The 24,636-nt window shown below is 40.3% G+C and overlaps 1 protein-coding gene across 1 annotated transcript in view; it reads right to left on the bottom strand.

The window, feature by feature from the left end:
• Positions 1–2,338: 2,338 nt before the first annotated feature.
• The window catches only part of LOC109037510 (neurotrimin), a 136,201-nt gene continuing 113,903 nt past the window's right edge, over positions 2,339–24,636 (bottom strand). The window contains exons 5-10 of the mRNA XM_019052222.2: positions 15,594–15,722; positions 10,998–11,135; positions 5,590–5,739; positions 5,188–5,277; positions 3,918–4,037; positions 2,339–2,507 (exon numbers count right to left, since the gene is read on the bottom strand). Of these exons, the coding sequence (XP_018907767.2) occupies positions 2,359–2,507; positions 3,918–4,037; positions 5,188–5,277; positions 5,590–5,739; positions 10,998–11,135; positions 15,594–15,722 (776 nt within the window). The 3' untranslated portion in view covers positions 2,339–2,358. The remainder of the gene's footprint in view (positions 2,508–3,917; positions 4,038–5,187; positions 5,278–5,589; positions 5,740–10,997; positions 11,136–15,593; positions 15,723–24,636) is intronic.

Here is a 24,636-nt window from a genome sequence, read left to right as displayed (position 1 = left end):
CGCGGCGGGCAGCCAGCGCAAAACGCGCATTGGCGCCTACAAACCTAACAGGGATACTTCACGCATTGCGCAATAATGCGTGATGTATCCCTGTTAGGTTTGTAGGCGCCAGTGCGTCGCCGCTCCGCTTTGTGTTAGGCTCTAATATTTAGTCTCGCGGAGTCAGCGTTTTTCAACGCATGATTTTGAAATGTTTGCACACTATTCTCATTTTAATTGATGAATAAAAAAATGTTTTAAAGGAAAATATAATGTGTGTTTTGTAAATATTAAGGTAGTTCCGTATCAAACTAAATGATTTCCAAAGCACACAAATTTCTACACATTTTCAAATAGCCTTTTATAGCCAATGGCGATAAAGTGTAAAGCCCGGCGATAGGAACTAAAGCCCGACTGTATACTTTTTTATAGCTTCGTATAGCCCGGCTATATGATTTGCTCCGCTTTCTACAGCCAGCTATATGATTTTCAATAGCATTTTCTTTAGTCGGCTTTAAGAACTCCTATGGTATTTTGAAACGCAGCTCCTATCGCCAATTTTTACCAGGGCTCTGCTGGTGAGAAAATTTTGAAGTGAAGTAAATTGAGGGTGGTAGTTGAAAATTAAAAACAAACGTAAAGTTGGAAAAAAATTTAATATTTAATTACAATTGCTGCCTCAATGAGAAACTGCAACGAGTATTTAACATACTTTTTATATCCTTGATTTTCAATGCATTTTCCTTCTATTTAGCCGTAGTAGATGACACATGAAACGTGAATTAATTTCGTTCAATGAGGTGATTTTTTTTTTTTTTCTTGATAAAACAAAATCAGCTCAACCTCATATTCAATTTCTTTTGATGCGCCATCTTTTAAAGAATAGTCTCAGAATTTAATGACTGGATTTAAATTTCTGCTGAAATATTTAGAAATTACACCTTTGACTGTGTGGACTGTGGGCTTAGGCTGCTGTGGAGCAGAAATTGGAAGTTTGAATTGCCTGGAGCTTATACTATACCCTTTTTTTCGATAGGTATAATTTTTAACTATCAATTTCATGCACATTTAAGTAGCAATGAGGTTTATTCGTGAGAGGCTTTGGTCATTTTCAAGATTCGGAAGGGAGAACAATTAAACATTCCATTTGTTCTTTCAGTTCGGATGGAATGAAACCGAATCTACACAGAAAAAAGTTTATCGCCATGTATTTTAGTTTTTTTTTACCTGATCTCAATTTTTTAGGCTTATAAAATCTGTTTTTTTTCTTATCGTCGGTTGCCATGGTTGCAGGAGTCTTCCCATGACCAGGCCGCAACATTACACTTTCACGCTAATAGTAGTCATATTAGCTTCTTCAATTTTCAAGAATGCCATATAAACCTAGTTAATTTACTTATATGGCTTCCTCATTACCTACGAATTGCATGAGTATTCATTTCTGTATTCTATGCATGTTTAAGCGTCTTTCAACTAAAGTGGTCAGCCTGGCGTGAACCTAAAGTCTTCTTTTCCCTACCAAGTTGATATTCTGACCATGAAGCTCTTCTAGACGGTGAAATTACCGAAAAAGAATGAATAAAAACCTTTTTGCGATATTAATTCATAATGCTGATTTTTCAACCTACTCGCGTAAGTATGTTTGCATATTAACGACAATCAAAACTAAGTTCCTTACTTGCCTTTTGATTGAATACATAACGCTCTGTAAAAATGGCTCGTAAAATAGATTCATTCCTATGAACCCATTTGTGCATGTGACATTTTCAAATGAGCTCGAGGATCTCTGAGGACATTCAGAGGCGGATCCAGCAGTTTGGCAACACTAGATTCCCTCCATTTAAACCCATGTTAAAGCATCGATTCTTGTCGGAGGACCTGGCCCCTTCAAGAATCGATACATTTTCATAGGTTTAAATGAAGAGAAACAATGTTGCCAATTTTCTGGATCCGCCAATGAGGACATTTGCTATCCAAGCGAGGACTCATGACACTTACATCGTGATTGAAATGTCAGTTTTAATAACGTAAGTATAATTATCAACAGTGGCGTGGCGTGCTTTGCAATATATCGATTGATCTGCCGGTTAAACTTGTGGAAAAGTATTGATAAATAGGGTATTCGCAACGAACACCTTAATAATCGATTCTTTACCACAGCTTCAAATGCGGAAATATCGATAATCGATCTTTCACGCCTCGCTACTGATTATCAAATGAGAATCATGTCTCTTCGTAACTTACTGAACGTGCCGAAACGTCGCAGAAATTCTCTTACTTTATATTTGAGCAATTTTCACTCGTATTACAGTACTACAAAATAAACCATTTAGACACTCCACAGATATAGTGGAGTCTATGAGCAATAAAATATTATAATCACATGATGACATTAAAAAAACAGTATACTATAAAACTAATGATCGAGAGAGGAGGTGATCCAAAAATATAGGAACTTGAATTAGAGACATCTTTATCTTTGATATAGGTGGAAATTTTATTCTTTTGCCTCACTGCATCGTCCGTATCTGAAACAGAGGAATAATCAATGAATCGTAAATCATGTAGACCGTCAATTTGGCTCTTGTATTCTCAAAATTTCATCAACAAAACAAGGAGAGAATGCTGAAAAGGTCGTATTTTATTCACGCTAAATTGTCTTCTTAAAAACGAAACTAATATTAGTTTTCATACCTGAAAATTGCCCGAAGATGATAGAGTATTTGGTTAAGATACAAAAAAAAATCGATTAAAGTAATACCTGAATCTTTGTTGATGGGGGTTTCCCTAAAAAAAAGTAGAGACTGATCCTTCCAAAAAAAATGAGGGCTGAAGGAACTTAAATAATTATAGAAAATTCCAGGGATCTCACCTAGGTCTCCTCTTTCATTACTTATTCTGTGCGTGAAATATTCAACACTCTACCCAGTTAATGTCAAAATAAGCAATTGCCTCCGTCATCTCTCTAGATCTCAACTTTCTCTAGCTTATTGACATCCAACAAAGCCGTGGATTCACTTGTGTGCTTGGGATATATTGAAAATACCAATGATAAGAAATTGGATTCGGCTTGGTTAAGCAACAAAACTGCAATCCACCAGACATCTGGTCGAATTGGATTGCATTTTGCAAAAGAGGAACCAAGACCATTCCAATGTCCCTAAGATTGTGCAACTTCTTTTACCTTGCAAATATAAACTGATCCTCTGCATAAGTTTTACCTTTTCTCCCAATAAACTTTTAATTCAATACAAAAGTTACCTTTGTAAATATACTTTGTTTCATGATTTCTGTAATTTTACTGTAAAGAATGTACCTAAGTTGCACACTCCTAGCAAAATTAGAATGCTCTTGGTTCCTTTTCGAAAAAAAAAATCCACCTAACCTCTGGTTGAATTGGATCTCATTTAGCAAAAAGGAACCAGCACGATAACAGTGTTTTCAAAATTGCGCAATGTCCTCTTTTCTTTTTAAAGTACCAAAAATATGTACCTACAGTGTTAAAATTTACACACCCGTTTCCCTTTAAAATTGACAATCTTTTGGTGGGAAGCAAAAAGAATTTGATGCTCTGGGATTTTTTTAAGATAATTATGAAGAAGCAACATTTACAACACTGCGATCGTGCTGGTTCCTTTTTGCTGAATGCGATCCGATTGTGCGAAACATTTGCGCCCAATACAACTTCTCGCAAAAATGAACTTGGTTACTACTCCTTTGTTTTCCTTATCGGGAACTATGGTCACTTACTTTCTTTCTTTTTCGCCCGATAAATATTTCGGTTGTCACTATTTAAACACTGTTGTCACTGTTTAAATAGTGACAACCGAAATATTTATCGGGCGAAAAAGAAAGAAAGTAAGTGAAAATGAACTTTCTTGAGTTTTGAAATACAATAGAAGATGTAGGTTAAAAAGTAAAATTGCAAGCATACTAACCTGCAACGCCTTTTGAGTTGGAGTTGTTCTCCGGAGATCGGGAGAGGGTGTTTACGTCCGAGCTAGGGGCCCGGCCACGAGTTTTCCCACTCGTCGTTGACGGCGTCGGCCGCTTCGGCTCTGTTAAACAAAAAATGCAATTTATTATAACCACTAAAGGTAGCACTCTAATTCTTACAGTTAATGATCTATTTGTGTGTGTATGTGTGTCATAAAAAAACTACATATTTCACGTTTAAGCCCTTAGATGCATAAGCCAGGTCCGGGTCAAATTGGCCCGAGGCTTGCTAAAACCACGTGCTCAAATGGATTGTATGGGGTCGGTACATACGAGTATTGTATCTATGTAGGTCTACAAATGCATCCTGAAAAAGGAGTTAGGCTAATATAAAATAAAAAAATCGAGCGTCAGCACGGCTGAAGATAGGAAAGACGTATTCGGGCCTAATTTTTAACTTTTCTTCTGCATCTGAGTGGCCTCTTATTGGCACGCCGCATACCATGGCGCCTTCAATTTTGCAAATGCAACACGGACATCCATCAAGTACGAATAGTTGTATCTCTGCGCCGTCATAAACGCGCTCTCTTCTTGCTCCGTGCTGCCGTGCTACATGCTGCCGTGCTAAGGAAAAACGCCGTATGAACATTCGAGAGTTGCCAAATTTCCTTCGATAAAATGTTCATTTTTTAGGAAAGTTATGAATGTTTTCCCTAGAAATTTTCAGGACTTTTCGGTGAAATTGCGAGCAAAAGTATCTGAAAAATTTGAGGAAAACTACTCATAAGTTTACCAGGAAATTCGTGTTTTATCAAAGGAAATTTGGCAACGCCTGAAGGTTCATACGGCGTTCTTCCTTAGCACGGCAGCAATGGCTCTTTAGTTTTCCCGTTAATAAAGAAAGAAATGAAAGCACTCTAAGCATCTGCTATTTCTCTGGGCATGGGCATCTCTAGGCATCTGCTTGCACTGTAACAACTACACTGCACGGCAAGACAGCGAAAGACGATATATTGCATGGTATAGATAAGACTCAGCTTCGTGTCCATTTTGTCATTTTCATGTCACATAGTCAGCCCGTCACAGTTATCAGCAAAACGTTGCTGTGAAGAGAAAAAGCCGTGGTCGGAATATCCATAAAACATTATGCCTTCATTATCACTATTATCTGCTACTTAAGTCCAAGGAAACAGGACCTTTAATGCTAGGCATTAATTTAAAAGGAATATTTTATGTTTTAGAGGAAAGTAATACGTTTTAAATATTACTTACCAGATATGTTTCTATGCGTAGGATGATCGCGATGGATTATTTTCTTTGTAGTCGTTGCTATCGTTGTTGTCGTTGATGCACGTTCATTCTCTGAAAATAATAAATGTTAAACAATTTAACGATTATTTATCTTTTAGACCTATCGATGCATGAATACATTTTCACCCTGAAGCTTTCCTTTTCAAATCGCATTCAAATTAAGCGTCATTAGCGTAATACTATTCCAACCCAGGCAAATGTTCTTATGTGAACGGATGAAAAAATATTCTTTATTGAAATCAGTCAATGCGACGGTTGAGCGCATTGTATGAAATCTGAACGCTAGGACTCTTCCCTGTTTTGAAAACCTTAAAATTAGATACTCATCACTGTCATGTAAAAAAATACTAGTGTATAACTTACCATATAGTTTAATTGTACCATCCGTCTCTCCCAATGAATTTTTCGAAATGCATTTGTAAGTCCCAAAATCAGACTTACTCACAGCTCGAATAGTTAGTTTCATGTGAATTTTGTATGCGTTGTCTATAAGCACGGGCTCGTATTTTGTACCTGAAACAGATTCAATGTTTTGAAGTAGTATATTCACAATCAGAAATAGATTTTATTTCATCTTTTTCTAGCATGACTTAATTGGTGTTAACTATTTCCGCCAATAAAATGTGACCCAGAGCATGAAAAGAGTCAAAGAGACATAATCAGTTACCGAAGACGCGTGCGTATCGTGAAACATGTTAGGGTAAAGGTAAAGTCACGTGGGCTCCAGAAACTATCCAAATTATACCGCTGAAGCCATCAAGCTTTGAATAAATGATTCTTAAATTAATGTGAGAAAAGACTTCGTGATGGTAGGCTCACCGAATTGTCTCTATGTGCCCGCGTGCGTGTGACAAATTAAATATTGGATAATTATCGCAGCACTAAGTCATGCTTTTATACAGTATGGTGATGATTTGCATCATTCCCAAAAAACTTCCATCTGAAATTGAACGATTTTCATCGTTAACTCTCTGCATCTTGACTTCAAAACATTTTCATCCTTTGTCCGAATTAAACGGAAGGATTAACGTGACCGATTCCCATGATCTTATGGATATCGGCAAGTAATAATCTCGTATGAGCCCAATGCCTTCAAATTTTCATATCAAGTATTCCTCCCCGGTGCATCTACCCTCTATGGACTTATAGAACCCGTTGGGCGTTGTGGCACGTACCAGCCAAGGGGAGATAACCGAACGATTCGATTCACGGATGTTGGGATGCTGGGACGGGGTTGGGCAATTTCAATGTTGAAAGTACTAAACCAAGGGTCTCGATTACAGTGTTTCTCCTCTTAAATTTATTTTTTTAATTATTTACTTTACTACACATTAATTAATGTGTGACTTTCGGTTTATGAGATATTGTGGTAGTTCTCTGCGGCTGGAGAAGTCGAATTTTGCTTATGATCGCGCTTTTCCTACGAAATCTGCAATTATCTTATAAACGGCGAGTCTGAGGAAAAACATTGTCTGCACTGGAATGGAAGAGCGCATATAAGCGCCTACAAGGCTGCAGAAATACTTCACGCATTGCGCCAAACACAGTGCGGTTGCTGGTCGGTGCGGAAAGCATTTTGGCGCCTACGAGACTGCAGGAATACTTCACGCATTGCACCAAACACAGTGCGGTCGCTCAGTGCGGAAAGCGTTTTGGCGCCTACGAGACTGCAGGAATACTTCACGCATTGCGCCAAACACAGTGCGGTTGCTGGTCGGTGCGGAAAGCATTTTGGCGCCTACGAGACTGCAGGAATACTTCACGCATTGCACCAAACACAGTGCGGTCGCTCAGTGCGGAAAGCGTTTTGGCGCCTACGAGACTGCAGGAATACTTCACGCATTGCGCCAAACACAATGCATGCGGTCGCTGGTCAGCGTGGAATGCATACGGGCAATTCTACGAAAAATGTCCGATTTGACCTCCATAAAATGTGGAGTGCTGTGCGTTTTGGACGCACAGCAAACACATTTTCAGGTTTCAGGTCAGAAATTGGCAGGAGAGGGCGGCACTTTACTGGAAAGCACTGTTTTCATTTGCTCTCATGCACCTGCGGCTGTCTTGAAAAATACTATGTCATTTTTTGTGCACTTACGGCTTTCACATACGTCTCGTTTTCATTAAATTAGGATGAATTTCGCTGTTTTAGCTGTCTCAGTAATTTCATCTAAAAGAGTTTAGACGAATTTTGAAGAAAACTCGATTTCGAAAATTTTGCACTTACGGCTCTCTTCGCTATCACGGCAGATTTGTGCCCAGTTCACACGAGTCTCAGATCCTTACGAGTACAAGATCTTACTTGTACGAGTTCTTACGAGTACACTTTCCGACGTGTGCGAGTTCTTACGAGTATACGGACCGGGTCTTATTCGGATCGGGACGGATTTGGTAAATTTAACGGAAAGAAAAACGATCCATAGGAAATTAATAAAAAGTTTGTGTAACTCAGTGACCCAATTCCCGTATCAACGCAAAATTTGGTCACTTTTTGTCATAATGTGTAAAATGATAGCACAATCGGCCAGGATGCCATGCGCGCGCTCGGAAAATCCCTATCAGTGGCGTGGCGTGAATTGCGATGTATCGATTGTTTTGCCATTCAAAGGTACGGTAGAGAATCGATTATTAAGGTGTTCGCTGCGAACACCCTGTTTATCGATCCTTTTCCATAGGTTTAAATGGCATAACAATCGATACATCGCAAAGCACGCTCCGCCACTGATCCCTATTATCCCCGTTCCAATTTCTTCAGCGGGAGCTCGTCTGTTTTTGATTCAAGTCTCGATGCCGAGGGACCCTGGAAGGGTGTTGCCGCTGCCGTATTTCTTAATCGAAGAGCGGGGCAAATGAAACAGGGAGAAGCCCGAAGCCCGCGACGCCGGCGTAATAACCGTAAGTGTTCTTCGACAACATTCGTAAACATGCCGGATTGCCGGACCGCGAGGCGCAATTACACCGGACCGCGATAAAAATCCTTTTAAAGGATTAAGACCAGGGGGTGGAGGGTGGGTGGAGGGTATCGAGCGGCCGGGCGGATGAATATGCGGCAGCCGACAGCCGCTACACCCGATTTGGCAAATCCTCAAAAAGAAAATTCGCCCGGTGCCGGTGCCGGCTCACGATAAATAACAATAGCGGAACGGTGAGCAGGAGCGCACGATGAGTCCTCGAGTATCGTGGCGGCGCGATCAATTGATGCAGCTCGCTCCTGCACCCGGCCACCCCGCCCCCGCCCCACGAGCGCGCGTCTCCCGGAGCTTGATCGAATCATCCCGCCGTGATTTATAAATTCCGCTGGTTTATTGTTGTTCCGCGGTGTATCCGCGGTCGCGGACCTTCCGCGCCGCACAGGCGCACGCTATCGACTCCTTGTCAGCCCTGACCAGGAACGAAAAGCAACTTAATCAGCCAAAATACACGTCATGGAATAGGTAACAACTTAATTTGGGGAAAATGCTGCAAAAAAAACAACAAAGGATGGACAAAACCCGGAACGTTCCAAAATATTAACAATCTCATTTTCAACCAAAAAAAAAAAAAAAAAAACCGAGCCGTCGATCGATACGCTGTTATTGCGGGACCGAGACTCAACCAGTTGCTCCTAACCAGGAACGGAGGAATTAAAAAGGAAATATGCTTACATTAGGTGACTATTCATGTTAAAATTGACTCATTTTTCAAAAATAATTGGAGAGGCCTCCGGATCCCTCTTCCGCCACCCTGGTCGTTGAGAGTTGTTTTCATGAGATCGATAGGTTTTTACGATACATCTCAGTGCGCTGTGAGACCCTGCACATCTCCTCGATTTAAGAGACCCATAAAGCAGAGCATTTTCAATGACCACCCCTCTGATAATATGAAGAGGTATAGAAGAACCTACAAATTATGTAGAAAACGCCAGATTTTATGCATATATTTTTCAGCTCCGCAAATCAAGTTTGTACATTCACTGTTCTACAATTGATTGCCATATTTTTTTGCAAGGGAAGTAAGAAGGTGACGCTCACTGTGCGATCCGCTTCTGATGCAGTGCATTGGTAAGTTTATTACTTGGCTTCTTCGAATGTCTGCCACAACGCGTCAACCGCAGGGTCTCCACGAATCTGGAGTTTGGGTATGTTGTTCAATGCGGGGGGTGCAATTCCACTCAAACGGTCAAAGTGGTCAAGCAAAAAGGGCTCAATACAAAGGCGACAACATTCAAGTGAGCTGGAGGAATGAATTGACAACATTTTTGAAATAAAAGAGAATCACACGCGGATCCAAAGGGGTCCTCGGTGTAGGTGGCGCACGCTCCCCTCGTTCTCCTAAAAAAATGGATGTCGAAGAAAAGGAGGAAGAGAAAAAAAAAGAAACGGAGGTAAGAAGAAGGAAATACGCTTATATTTGGTAATCATTCACAAGTAAATTGACTGACACATGTAAACTCCCTGGTAAAAATTGGCAGTAGAATCTGTGTTCCAAAATACCATAGACCTACGGCCGGCTCTAAGATTTCCAATAGCTTCTATAGCCGGCTACACAATTTCTTATCGCCTTTTACAGCCGATGGTGACTAAGCAACAGCCAGGTGATAAAGTGTATGCTAAACGTTACTAATTACGGATGCTAGGACTTAGTGAGTTTTTGGACTACTGCTCTCTTTTTGGGCCGTAGTATCTTGATTTATTTTGCGAGGAAAGCTCCGTACTTTTGATAGATGCCTGCCATTCCTAATATATTAGAGCGCCTTCCGTTTCGTATGATACTGTGCAATACCTCTGGTGTGAAATAGTTGCTTCAAGCGCCGTGGCACGCTGCGGCGCGACAGGCGGGAAGCCAGCGTGAAACGCGCATTGGCGCCTACAAACCTAACAGGGATACTTCACGCGTTGCGCAATGCGTGAAGTATCCCTGTTAGGTTTGCAGGCGCCAGTGCGTCGCCGCTCCGCTTTGTGTTAGGCTCTAATATTTAATCTGGCGGAGTCAGCGTTATTCAACTCATGATTTTGAAATGTTTGCACATCCTGTATGGATTATTCTCATTTTAATTGATGGAAAAAAATATGCATTAAAGGAAAATATAATGTGTGTTTTGTAAATATTAAGGTGGTTCCGTATCAGACTTAATGATTTCCTAAGCACACGAATTTCTACACAATTTCTTACAGCCTTTAATAATCGATGGGGAAAAAGCAACAGCCAGGCGATAAAGTGTAAAGCCCGGAGATAGAAACTATAGCCCGGCTGCATAATTTTTTATCGTTCGTATAGCCCGGCCGTATGATTTTCTCCGCATTCTACAGCCAGCTATATGATTTTCTGTAGCCTTCTTTAGCCGGCTATAAGAATTCCTATGGTATTTTGAAAGGCAGCTCTTATCGTTCAATTTTTACCAGGGCTGACTGAAACTGTATTATAGATGCTTTAAAATTCAGAAATTTCTTCCAACATCCCCCCTCCCAATGGATGGGGTTTAGAGAAAAATCCGCCCTTCCTATCCGATGTGTCTGGACCCGCTTATGAAGAGACGGACTATTTTTTTTCTTTCTTTCTTTTTTTTTTGAACGACATGGTTGTTACTAATTTTCCAACAGAGACGGATTCTCTTAAAAATTTAACCTTGTATTTGGTTCCATTTTGATTAACACGGTTCACAGGAGTTTTATCAATGAACGCAGCAAATTGAGATCTACGGTCGAGCGAAGATCTACGTTGAGATTATATTGAAATTACACTGTTTCTGGTTGATACTTCCCTTTCATGAGAAAAAAAAATCCCAAAACACTTACCGTGATTTATAATTTCTCCGTGCTCCCTCGTCCAGTAATTGATTGATTTGGGATAGGCCTCCGAAAAGCATTCCAGCGTGACTTGCTGAGACTCCTCCACCCCCACCAGCTGATTCTGGATCCAAATCATCGGCGGAACTAGAAACATTAAATTAAATTCAATTCAATCAAGCGTCAAACATTCATCCACATCCCAAGGCATGTATTAGGCGTATATGGTAAACAAATGGTGATGTTGCATGTGTGAGGAATTTGAGATTTGACTACTACTTCTTATGTAAAAGTCCGCGAGAAACACGATGGTGCCATTGGTTTTCTCTGAATTAACGCCCAAGCTCAAAAAGAGCTCTCAAGTTGAGGCCAAAATGGAGGGGATATCCCACGCTATCCTGAGAGTCCACCTCTACATCAAGACAAACTCTCCATGCAAAGATAGGGAGCAAATACATTAGCAGGGTTGCCGTGTTTTCAGTTTTGGAGTCCCCAAATAAAGTGGCAGCCCTGACAGTGTATTTGCTCCCTATCTTTGCATTGAGAGTTTGTCTTGATGTAGACGTGGACTCTCAGGATAGCGTGGGATATCCCCTCCATTTTGGCCTCACCTTGAGAGCTTTTTTTTTAGCTTGAAAGTTGATTTCAGAGAAAATCGGTGGCACCATCGTGTTTCTCGCAAACTTTTACATAGAAATCAATAGTCAAATCGCAAATTCCTCACACATGCAACATCTCCATTCTTGGCGGTTTTTATATGATTAATATTGATAGCCACAATGTAAAAAGATGGTTTTATTAATTACAGAGGGTAAAAGTTCGATTATGCGGCCTGACCCGGCTACTGATTTAGCATAGCTCATGGAGCGAGATTCACGTGCATTTTTCGATTGTATAACTAATCGTGCTCTCATGGTATGTTTGTTGGTAACAAAAAATATGTCAGTTCTTTCCATTCCGAAGCTGGTGTGTATTTGATTCCCATCTTTACGGAATTACTTTGATCCTAACCAATAGAGTACAACAGAGGTGCACCGATGAAGTTAATTCTTGAACGATGCATCTCTCCAGGCGTCCTATTCGCCGGAAAGTGGAAACTATACGGAATTTTTAAACACAGCGGCTTATGAGAGAATCACGGGCTGCGAGCAGTTTTTGGGATTTAAATCGAAAATTATTTTCGCGAATTCTGGAAAATTATGTTAACCCACGTCATGAACAAATTCTAAAATGTACAAAACTCCTAATTTAATGAAATCAACTTGATAGTGTACCTTCTGAGCGAATCCCGTAGCTGGGACCTCGCGCACAAGTCATCGCCAGTCGCGGCCCACTGATCTCAGAAGTACTGGACAAAACAGCCTCAAAAAGTGACTTCATCAGTGCATAACCGACTGCATTCTACTATGGTCCTTACTCGACTCGGAGTATTCGGGCTGTGCAGTCTTATCCGTGCATAAGTTTTATCTAGAATACGGCACTGGTAAAAAAAACCTCTTGGTTCAAGAGTGCAGTTTCTTTTCGCCGGATTTAAGAGTCTGGACTCTTGTTTTAATGCAAAATCCGCTTGAAACAAGAGTTCAAGAATCTTAAATCCGGCGACAAGAAACTGCACTCTTAAGTCAATGCAATGCGGCATTGGCCCAAGAGGTTTTTTTTTTACCTGAGTGAGGGACTTGGAGGACAAGGCGCATAAGTTCAGTTTTTGAAAAATTGACATTTTAATGGTTTCAAGTAAAACTGATTTTAATACATATTCGTTGAAACATTCGCTCTCGAATCCCAATTTTTAAGCAGCTGAAAGACAGTTTGAACTTTCTTCCCGCCATAAGGATCCATGCAAGTTCGAAACTTCAAACGCGTATTTCTCGAAGTAGCGAAAACTGCACTTACGCGCCTTGTCATCTAAGCTCCTCAATTGACCAACGACAGATCTGACAGACAAACATTCTGAGCGAGAACGAGTTTAATATTAAAGAGAAAGTTTCCAGAAGCTCCATTTACTTGAAATTAAAATATCGCGGCGTGAATATCAAGTGATTCGTTTGTGAGTGGCTCTCAGCAGCGGTCGGAAAGAGAAATTAGTCTGAACACGGTTCGGTGTGACTGCGGGCTCGAGGTGTTTGCTCCGTGCATCCTTCTACGTGATATTGCGGCACTTGAGGAGATTTCTGGTCGGCGGACTCATTCCGTTTTAAATGGGTCTTAAGTTGCCGCCCCCGCTCCTACCTCCCCCGCTCACTTTGCATCTTCAGAGCCTCCGACAAATAGACGGAAACTATCCCCGGAGAGACAATATTACAGGCCGGGGTGTCGGCAAGAGCACGACCGGGCCATCATTCGATATTTACCCTGTAAAAAAAGACCGCCGCCGCCGGAGGGGAATTGTCATGGCTGGAGGGATTCGGTGGCGTTTCCGCAAGAACGTAATTTGCTTTCCTAATCACCCTGCGAGGGCCCCCTTTCAATTTATGCTTGCTCGGAACGAGCCAACTCCCTGGAAGAAAGGACTGATGCCCGCCAGCAGCAGGAGACACTTTTTCAGGCTAATTATTCAGCGTCATGAATATTGAAACCCGCGGAAAAGTGCAGTGTTAAATTTAATATACCCGACGGTTCAGCGCCTCTTAGGCGGGACTCGAAGACGGCGGCGGCTATTGTCTCTGCCGCCGTGGTCTGTTTGATCCACGAAAAGTGGATCGGATCAGCCCGCTGGCTGGTAGGAGGGAAAAAATTATGCTGACGCTAAAGACCGCCGAGTGAAATCATCTTTTTCGTTGAATTTTTCAGCGGGACGGAGTAATTTTTTTAAGCCTCTGGGTGTGACGGTGCATCTCTGAGGGATCTTAACGAAGGCTGAAGTAAATGGAGCACGTAATCTACCTTCAGGAACCAAGTGCTAATTTTGCAAAAATCCGTGATGGCCCCTCTCTCCCCTCCCTCTGAACACACATTTTTCCCAAGAACATGGTGCGTTTTGCATTTATTGAAAACTTTAATATAGGTCGAGTGGTCGATGATCCAATATGCGAATAGAAAATGATCCAATTTCGCCTTTTGTTCATAACCAGCTGCAAAATTTATAAGTGTAAAGGTACGTCTCAAACTAAGTATAGAGGTTTCCTGTCGTTGGTACTTCATAATTCTGTGTCTTTACAGTGATTCAGTGCGGTCACATCCATTCATTCTATCGACAGTGAAACTTTCAAACCACGTATCTCGATTTGCAACGTTCCAATCTTCCTCTCATACTTAATTTTTTCTAAGAAAAACTACTCAACATTTACTCCTTTAAATTTCCGTGATGTTTCAATTTGGTGCAAAGAAAATTCAGTGAAAACTTCAGAAATGATGCGTTGATTCGCTCTTTGAAAAAAACAGAATAATGAGAGCGGAGATTTTTAAACACCACGATACGTGGTTTAGAACTTTTACTGTCGATATATGATATCAAATGAGCAAATTGAGTATGGATAATAATATGCTATTTTATTTAATTTCATTATGGTATCATATGGAAACATAATAGTAACAGATCTTGGTAAAATGTTTCCACAGATGATCCTTTGTAGAAGAAGTTCATCTGACACTGAATTAGGTCACAAATTGACAGGTTGATTGCGACTGATAAGTCAGAGGTATATATACCTGATAAAAAAAATAAGTCATAAATGAAAAAAAAATTAGTCATAATTAATTTTAACAGTCATTATGCCCGAAAAACAATCAATATGCAGGTTTTTTCCTCTTCCGATAGAGGCTCTAAAGAAGAATAGGTAACGATAAATCTATGGTAGTGATTGAAGGTTGCGTAATTTTGTTAAAATTGTAAAATAATTCTGTTAGTTTTAACTGACCTGATAATTAGTTTACAAGCCATTAAAAATTTTAAGAGAAAATTATTTATGACGTCATTTTGTGAGATACTCTTTGTGATTATTTATTTTCTAAATCATCGTCAAAAGTTTTTTGGGCGACCATTTAGTCGTAACATGAACCGCAAAAATCTTGCCTCAAGTTGGGACAGTTAAAATAACTGCTTAAGTCTACCGATTATCTCACCGATGTACCGAGTATCTCTTTCTCAATCAAAACTCCGAATGAAAATACGCTGCCAGTGGCGTGGCGTAAATTGCGATATATCGATTGCTATGCCATTTAAACCTATGGTAAAGAATCTATTATTAAGGTATTCGCTGCGAACACCGTGTTTATCGATCCTTCTCCATAGGTTTAAATGGCATAACAATCGATATATCGCAAAGCACGCCACGCCACTGTACGCTGCCTTTCAACACCGAAACCTGATTGCAGCTGACATCAGTTACAGTTTGAAAATCGCATCGCTGAAAGGAGCATTGCAAAAGTTGCGCGTGATAATCTACGAGTCCTGGAAAAGTAATTTACGGCGAAAATCGATTAATCCTCTTTAAGTACAGGCTACTTTGTGTTTCTTTTGTACCGGGATGCGCGGGGAGGGGGTGGGATTGCGAGGCCCTCAAGGAGAGTAAAGCAGACTTTGAAGAAGGAGGAATTTGGAGAGGAAGGAGGGATCGAGGAAGGGATGTTTCAAGACAATAGAAAATATTCGTGGGGTATACTTACAATGGACAATGAGCATGATCCTTTTACTCACAGACGGAGGAATACCGTTCGATGCGATACAAAGGTACGGGCCCATGTGCAGTCTATTTACTCTGCTAATATTGAATTGCGATCCCTCTACAGTTGAGACTAAAACAAGTACGAAAAAAGAAAAAGGTTTATTATTTCCACCGGTTAATTGAGAACATGAAAAGAAATGTAAACATGTCAATTTTCTTTGTAAAGGAACGGCACCTTCCCTGCGCACTTTATGGTTTCTTCCTTTAATTATTTTACACTAGTTGTGCGTTAAGTTTTTGTGACTTAACGATTTTGAAAAATAATTTTGGTCAGCTGCCTAAGATCTAAAATTTTGTACTAAGAAAAGCTATGAACGCTTGGAGTTAAAGCTCGACAATATTCCAACGACAGTACAGGCCTAGACACAAAGAATTGATGAACGAAAACGAAGGCAGCTTGGCAATGTGACTTATACTCGGTATACTGATTCTCATCTGTAGGTCAAATTACGAAGAGGAAGAATATCTCTTCAAAATACTTAAGTTGTTTTTATTTTGTTTGTTTTTTCTGATGGAAGAAACAAAATAAATAGGTAAATAAGCAGTTGCAACACGAAAATGCTGAAGAGCGCCCATTTCTATGAAGTCTTTATCAGCTAAGCGTAAATTTATTACAAAACTAAAAATAAAATGAATGTATATCTCAATTGCTGGATTAGATATCGTCGGAAAAGCCAATATTGCATTTTTTAGGCCGCATCCGCCATCGCTTTTGAATTTTGAAAATTTGACGCGAATATTTTAAGTTCCCGGTTAAAAAATGTCTCCTCACCAAATTTCACATAAATTAATTGAACAGGAGCAGATATGGTATTATAACAATTATTGACGATAGTTTTTCCGATTAGATTTTCGAATTCTGAACATTAAATTCGAGTGTCCAGTGAAGAAAAAAAACCTTCCTGAAACCAAGATTCAACAAATGAGATCAATCAGGAGCGGAGATGTCAATTCAAGCTACATATCTATCTCGGAATTTCAAATTAACATTCAACTAAAAATTACAATTAACTAAAAACAAAATTCAAAACATATAACCTCTGTTACCAATTTTCACGAAAATTCATGGAACAGAAGCCGAGATTGCACCACGCCGGGTGTCTCAGTTTCTCGAATTTTGAAAATTTGACTGAAAATATGAGTTTCTCGTCACAAAATACCCGTCGGTGCATAACGGGCTGGTTCAAAAACTATAAAAGTATAAAAAACAGGGTTCTCTTCAAGTGAGAATTATTTGCTGGCCACATTAAGGAGGATCATTCTTCTTTTTTAATCAGTTAAGGCTCACATTTTTGTCACAATAGTAAGGGTATTAAATATGTGAGGTTACTTAAAATACAGCAGTTATCAGGTTGACAGGCCTTACTTAGTAAAGCAGTTTACTCGAGTTAGGTTCAAACCTAAGAATACAACTATTTTAACTTTGATGTGTTGCACAGTATCAAGCGCATTTGAAGGCGTTTCATATTGGCCCGACCGCGACTCACGGAGCGCATAGTGCAGTGTCCTTATGGGCGGATGGGAAATAATTCGCATCTGATCGAATAATGCATGAAATTAAATGAAATTTTGACAGTATGAAGTATTCATCATGTACTTGCTTGTAAAGTCAAAATTTCCAAAATTCCTCAAATTATTGAATATAAAGTTGCCAAATTTTGCAAAATGTGCCGTTATTGTCCCACTTATAGTTTAATGGCATGAGTACATTATTTTTGTGGGAAAGAGAGAAAACCAACCTGAAATCACAACTTAAAAGGCTTACGAGAGTATCTGGCCCTCTCATGACCCCCCCCCCCTTTTAAATACAGTGTCGCCAACTTTTGGGGGGGAAAATAACAATTTTAAGGTAGATCTTTTGGATTACTCTTAAAGGTGACGGATGTGAAATTCAGAAGACGCTCTGTTTCTGGGATAGTATAACTTTAATATGCGATCACTTCATCATGAGGGCAATAGGCCAGATTTGTTCTGATCAACTTTGTTATCTCCTAATACGATTCTTTTAAAAACTTCTCTAATTTACCTACTTATCGATAGTTGTCATAATATACTTTCATTCTCTCCGCACTTTCCTTTATCTCGCCTCTCTTCTTTTCAATCTTCTCCAGAAGTCTCGGATTCTCGGATAATTTAATTATATCTGAAGAAAAATTGAAGACCTATCAGTTACTCTCTGTTTGTGTACGCACGATGATGAGGAGATCAAAGTTAGACGGGATCGCTCCATCAAGAGACATGACTCAGGAATCAAAGGAAGAGCCTAGGAAAACTGCCGGTGAGTTTTCTACAGTTTTTTCACAATTTTTTTAAGAATCATTAAAGCTTTTGGCTCTAAAACGTCACACTAATTTGCAGCTCCACTTCATATATTGATGCTGAAAGTTGCAAGACACGCACTGAAAAAAATCTCGGTGTATTTACTGAGAAAAGGGTAAAATTACCAAGAATTCAGGGTTCTATTTGATCCCAGTTTTTTCTTGGTAAAATTACCATTTATGGAATTGGTAATTTTATCGAGATATCTCGGTAAAATTATTGACTTTCTCGGTAATTTTATTGGACCTTGGTAAAAACGCCAATATTTTTTATCGACTGTGGTAGAATTACCGAGATAAAATGGCAAAGTTACCGGGAATTGATTACCAATAAAAAAGGTATTCTTACCTAAAAAAAACAGTAAAAATACCGGTTTTTAGGTAAGCTTACCAGTCTGTCTTGGTAAAATTACCAATAATTGGTAAAGAAGGTGAGATGGTAAAGGTACCAACGGACCTTGGTATAAAAACGCCGAGAATTAATTTTCAGTGCGTTTCTCGAGCTGAAATACCAAAATCTCTGCTGGAACTTCATTTAAGAAAAAAAAGAGGAAACGTTAATGTTACTCAATACTCGCGTGAATGTTACATATATATAGACAATAAAGTCGATACACGATAAAGAAAAGTCATGTAACTTTAAAAGGTATACTTTTTGGTGTTAATCCATTGGAAACGTAAAATTTGATAATAAATCTGTAACGTATTGCACACGAATACGTGTTTTGAGACTTTGACCATCGATAAATACAAACTACAAACGGAACGAGTGATGTCATTTCTTAATCGAAATGACTGCGTGCCAATCTGATTTTGTAACCATTTACTTTACTTCATCCCTGCTAATGTATTTGCTCCCTATCTTTGCATGGAGAGTTTGTCATAGAGGTGGACTCTCAGGAAAGCGTGGTATATCCCCTCCACTATGGCCTCAACTTGAGAGGTTTTTTTGAGCTTGGGAGTTGATTTTAGAGAAAACCAGAGGCACCATCGTGTTTCTCGCGAACTATTACATCAGAATCATCAGTCAAATCGCAAATTCCTCACACATGCAACATCTCCATTGAGTTGCGTGGCGATCGAAGCTGTAATTCGATCCTGACCGGGAGCGCAGGAGTGTTTACAAAGCACCGTCGCGCCGGTCGCCAGGACTCCGGGAAGGGTCAAAAAACGGACAGCTCCCCACAATCATATTGTTAGTCAAAGCTCGCGCGCAACAAATCCCCGGGAAAATCTTCCCTTTTTATTCGCTCATATTGCGCCCGGATCGAAATTTAACACCTCCGTCTTCATGGTTAAATCATCCTGTGTTTCGGGTCCCCTGCCCCCTCCGACTCCACCATCCGCGAGGCCCCAACTATAAATAATCCATGAAAGAGGTTTAGGCCACGGGTTCCCCCTCCGCCTTCTGGGCGACAAAGTTATTGTATCGTATTACCCGCTCCTTATTATGTCCGTTTGACGGCTCTTATAATGCCCCATTCATTTAACCGAAGCCGCGCCACGACATTCATTCGCATTCAGCTTTTGTGCCCCTTCGATACTTCGCGGCTGTCGAAAACTCACAATGTCGCGGTATTAATCAAAATTTGATCCTGCTTTTTTCTCCGCTGGTCCTCGGCGACCATTGTTTCTTTGCGCCGCTCGAATCGGAACGGGGGCGTGGAAAGTCATTTAACCTACTTCTGTTGAACGCGTGAGGGTTTACACTCACTTGCCGGCTGAATTAAGCACCTTTGACGTTTTAAAGGAAGCTCGATTAATTATTATCAAACCATGCTATTAAATCCACGCTCTCTTTATACTGAGGATTCTGGATTTGTGACCATTGGGGAAATCCGAACGCACGAACTTCCTTAATGGAAACTCAAGAATTGTAATAATTTAAGTTGTAATTAAAAACAAAGCAAATAAGTTTGAATTGTTTAAAATCATTTGAATCCTTCAAGAGCGTTTACCCGGAGGAGTCAATACACTTGCACTTATTTTATCGAACGGAGACATCTTTAGTTGATATTGGAATCTGAAAATTGGCAGCAACACTTTTTGTGTTAGAGGGTTGGCTGCCCTTTTGGACCGTAAAAGCTCCATATTTCGACTAGTTCACATGTATCATGGTACTCTAGGTTTGGGGGCATTTCCTATGCACTGAGAAAAAGCTATGGCTCATAAACCAATTATTGGTTCATACAAAACACCACTAATAGCAGAAAAGGCAACATGTAATAATAGCAAATATATACCTTAGTGATGGTGTTTATACCTTATTATGGTACGAGATACCTCAGTATGGTTCACAGACCAAGAATCGCTCGTTTATTTACGACCACAAGTGGTATTTCATATGAACCACTAATTGGTTTATAAAGCCATAGATTTTTCTCCGTTTGGTGCAGATTTTCCAGGGGGGCCTGAAAACGTCAGTTCAAATTTAAAGGGAGTATAGAGGCGCGGCCATCCTAAGAGCATTAAAAGAGTGACGCCCATGAGTATTAGCATTGCATTTATAGATTACGCTATTTTTCATGGACGGATTCACCAGAGCCGATGAAGAGGCTAAAAGAGGAGAGAGAGAAGAAAAAATGGGGAGAAAAAAAGGTGATGCCTTAAACGAGTGAATAATTGGAGAGCGGAGCTGAACAGAAGAATCGGGAGCATGGTCCATTTAATTCAGTCCGCACACCAGCCAATATTTCATGGGAGCCCGGGATGATACTTTAAGTAGAGCATTTAGAAACTTTGCGCAAGTTTCAATGCGCTAATAATTCCGCGCCGCGCCGTCGTTCCCGGCGCACTTTATGAAGCCGCGAATAGTGTTTTCAAACATAAAGCTTTTAATTTTGGAAAAGCAAAAAATGAATCAAAACTTGTCGGCGAGTTTATGTTGAAAGTCTCGGGCAGACGAAAGAACTCCGGAATGCGCGGAAGTTACAGTGCAGTTAGCTAGGTAATACATTCTCCTTCCCGTTGAATAGACGCCGATGGATTCTCCATGGTATCCTTACTCTTTGAACTTCGGACGGGGTTTTTATTTTTTTGATAATTTTTTCGAATTTTAAGAATCTTGATATGAATCATGCTGGGGATCGATGACCAAGAAAGAATGCCGCCTAGCTGCAAACTGACAATTCTGTAGGACGAAGAGAAAACTTCGCCATTTTTGTAATTCTGAGGTCGGATTTGCAAATTTTTCATGTACGTTACAGGGTCATTGCAGCAGATTTAACCTGATGGAACGATTAACATTGGTAAAATGATGATGATAAAAATTATATCATTCGTATAATTTAGTTTCCCTTCGACCTGTGTCAAAAATATGTGTCGATATCCCATTCAGGAACCAATGCTACCTACGGTTGTGTAAATTATTTTTTACGTCAAGATTGTGAAGAGAAAACAAGAGACGTTTTGTTCTAGTTCAGATCTTGGCTAGTAGCCCACTGAGGTAAAGCTGCAACATCCCGGTGCATATAATTTGTATTCGCAGTGTCTACCAAAAACTTTTCCGTAAAATTTTTGAGTGTATTAATTTCTCACAATAAGATTCAAATCACTCCAGAAATGTCAATATAAGTAAATCTCAATAAAGCTGGGTGAGTGATGGCCTTTATTTGATTCATATAGTTTTCATTAAGTTCTCTATTTTTTCCATGGTATCAAACACTTGAATCATCATATCTTTGTTCGCAGACGGAGCTTGGATACAACTATTCGTGCTCAAAAGATGTCTGCATTGCATACACTCATAACTGCAGGCGCTCTGGTTTTCTTAAACACAACGCTGCGCTGCAACTTCTAGAGATAGCTGTGTTGCATGCGTACAATTGTTTTGACACTATCGAGCCCCAGGATTCAGGTAAGCTGTGAAGCATAACTGCAGAAGTGCCAAATGATGTGACAAATAGAAACGCTTTTGGCAAAAAGGTACAGAAATAATTTACTTGAAATGATGCTACGGGCACGCTGTAATTGAAAATTCCGCAGTGCTCACATCCTTGAACTTGTATGATCGCAGCACGGCGAAGTTACGGTAACAAAATTCGTTTGCTCGTCGGACGGAAAAAGACAGGAAATTCAGAGGGGTATGTATGTTAGAATCCAAGCAAGAATCAATGAGCCGCAACATAATGAGCCACCGCACAATGGATCGAGTAAATGGGGGAGGTCGGACAAAATTTGGAAACTTTAAAAGCTCATAACTCCGTTCATACAAAACTGTGAGGTTTTAATAGTGGTTCCATTGGATTCCTCGTAAAATTTTCTTCCAGAAGCACCCTTTAAAATTTAAAATGTGACGAATTCAACATTAAAATTTCCAGCTTTAATTAAAAATTTCATGCCGGCCTCTCTGATTGATTCGGTCCACCATGCGCCGCCACAATACCCACCTCTAAAGGCCTACATACACACGGCGATTAATCGCTGCGATTGAAAGACGGAAGTCAATGGAGAGCCTTGATTTCGATCCATTGACGTCGATGTATCGAAATCAAAGCTCTCCGTCTCCATTGGCTTTCGTCTTTCACTCGCGGTATTCATCGCCGTGTGTATCTAGGCCTTAAAAGACGCCGAAAGCTAATCCCCACACCGGGCCTGGCCGATAGGATGCAATTTGTTCTGCGACCGCTCTACTTGCATCTGTAGTTGGCAATAAAACCGACGGCATAATGTAATTTGCCATTAAACAAAAATGTAATTTCACAGCTCAAATGATCCTAACTTACGCTGGAAGTATTCTCTAGATCACCGAAAAAGTTTTCAGAAGAATTAACAAGCTAACTGTTTGCTGGCAAAATTCTTCATATTTTCTGTTTAACTGGGCATCTAAACCGTTATGCGTCACAGTAATAAGCAATGACATAAATGTACTTCATTACATAAGATAAAAAAAATAAAAATGCAATTGATGAAAAAATATAATTGATGATACTACTTTGTTTTAATTTTATTTTCGTTTTCTGGATGGCAAAAGCGTTGAAACCACCCTAAAGTGTCTTCGGCATTTGCTGTCAATCTTTTTAGGCTTGTAATGCCGAATATAAAATATCGATGATAATTTTTGTTGATTTTAGTATTTTTGATGTTCTGGCCGACGAAAGCGTTAAGATCTTTCCCTTTAAAACACCCCAGCCATTCTGTTGTTTATTTTATCCTGGCACAACATTTATCGTGTGTTTATTTCATTCGATTATTCGCACTTATTGCTTCTCGTCCTTACCGCAAGAAAGAGAGAAAAACATTAGCATCGTAAAAAAACTTCACAGTTGGCAACAAGGAGCATTACAAATTTCTTAAGCCCTCATTTCCTCCATTCCCCATCGGAAAGCTCGAAACAGCTGATGCAGTGATCGTCCGTCACAGGGAGTCGATGGTTTTCTCCTGAACGATTCTTTGCCGAAGTTGTTTTATCGTTAAACTTGTGTCGCGCTCCCGGGGGGGGGGGGGGGGGGGGGTTGGGGAGGGCGAGGAGGGGGTTGGCTCTTCATGAGCCGTGGCGGTCCGATGCAACGGGACGCTAGACGCGGTTTGTTGCCCGATACACTCGCGATTTCACAGCTTATTGACTCGCGCTTGGATTCCGCTTTTATTGTCAACTTCTGCCCTTGAGTGCTTGCATCAAAAGTTTAGCCCTGATCACCGTTTGTTTTTGCAGTCGTAAGCCAATGAGAGGTGAGCATGACCTTCCCCGCCCGAAACTAACTGCAGGCTTGAAGCATGGCAAAAATTTTAAACGGAATCGCAGGATTCGTTTTCGTCAATGCGGGGCATTCATTCTTGACCCTCCAAACAAAGGAGTGCACCAAAAGAATTGCCTCCTTTTTTTGAACCGACCCCGAAAAACCCGAGGAATTTTATTTTATTTTCTTCTTCAGGATTGGTAGACATGAGCCAAATTAGCTATTTTGAAAGTACCATCAGTAAACAAACAAAAAAATAGGTTAACATTGTTAACAGAGACAGGCTTAGTTTTAGGACCGCTTAGAATTAAAATTATTAAAAACATCACGTCGCCATCTAGTGAGCAGAGACATTTAGTAGTTCGTCATCAGGGCCGGATTCACCTACTTGCCGCGCATGCTGGGCCGCCTGTATTTTACCGCCCCCTTCTCATTCGTTTTGAAACTCGATAAAAACCATCAAGTAAACGTGCCAGCGGGGGAGGGGTGCATAAGACTCGTTTACTCGTGTTGAACATATTTTTTGGGAAAGCCCTGTTAACACTACTAGCAAAAGTTCACGGAACTTTGCGCGAAAGTTAAGTTCCATAAACCTATTTCTGTGTGGACAAGGCCTTCCATTCATAAGAAATGATCGAACAAATTATGTAAGAACAAACATAGATATAGCTTAATGATTTTAACTTCCGCCTCCGCGCCGCGCAGACTGCACTGTGTTTGAAGCAATGCGTGAAGTATTCGTTCAGTCTTGTAGGCGCTAAGCGTTTCACGCTGACCGCACTGTTTTTGGCGCAATGCGTGAAGTATTCATGGATTCTTGTAGGTGCTATCCGTTTCACGCTGACCGCAGTGACCGCACTATGTTTGATGCAAGGCGTGAAGTATTCGTGCAGTCTTGTAGGCGCTAATATGTGTTACATGCCGACCGCCGCGCCGAGGGCTTCTCCTTTTCATCTCAAGTCCTCGTCATCATTTCTCTCTAAGTCAC

The sequence above is a fragment of the Bemisia tabaci genome, chromosome 5, assembly GCF_918797505.1.
Source record: "Bemisia tabaci chromosome 5, PGI_BMITA_v3".
Taxonomy (NCBI): domain Eukaryota; kingdom Metazoa; phylum Arthropoda; class Insecta; order Hemiptera; family Aleyrodidae; genus Bemisia; species Bemisia tabaci.
The sequence above is the reverse complement of the archived record's forward strand: the minus strand, read 5'-3'. Positions and strand labels throughout refer to the sequence as shown.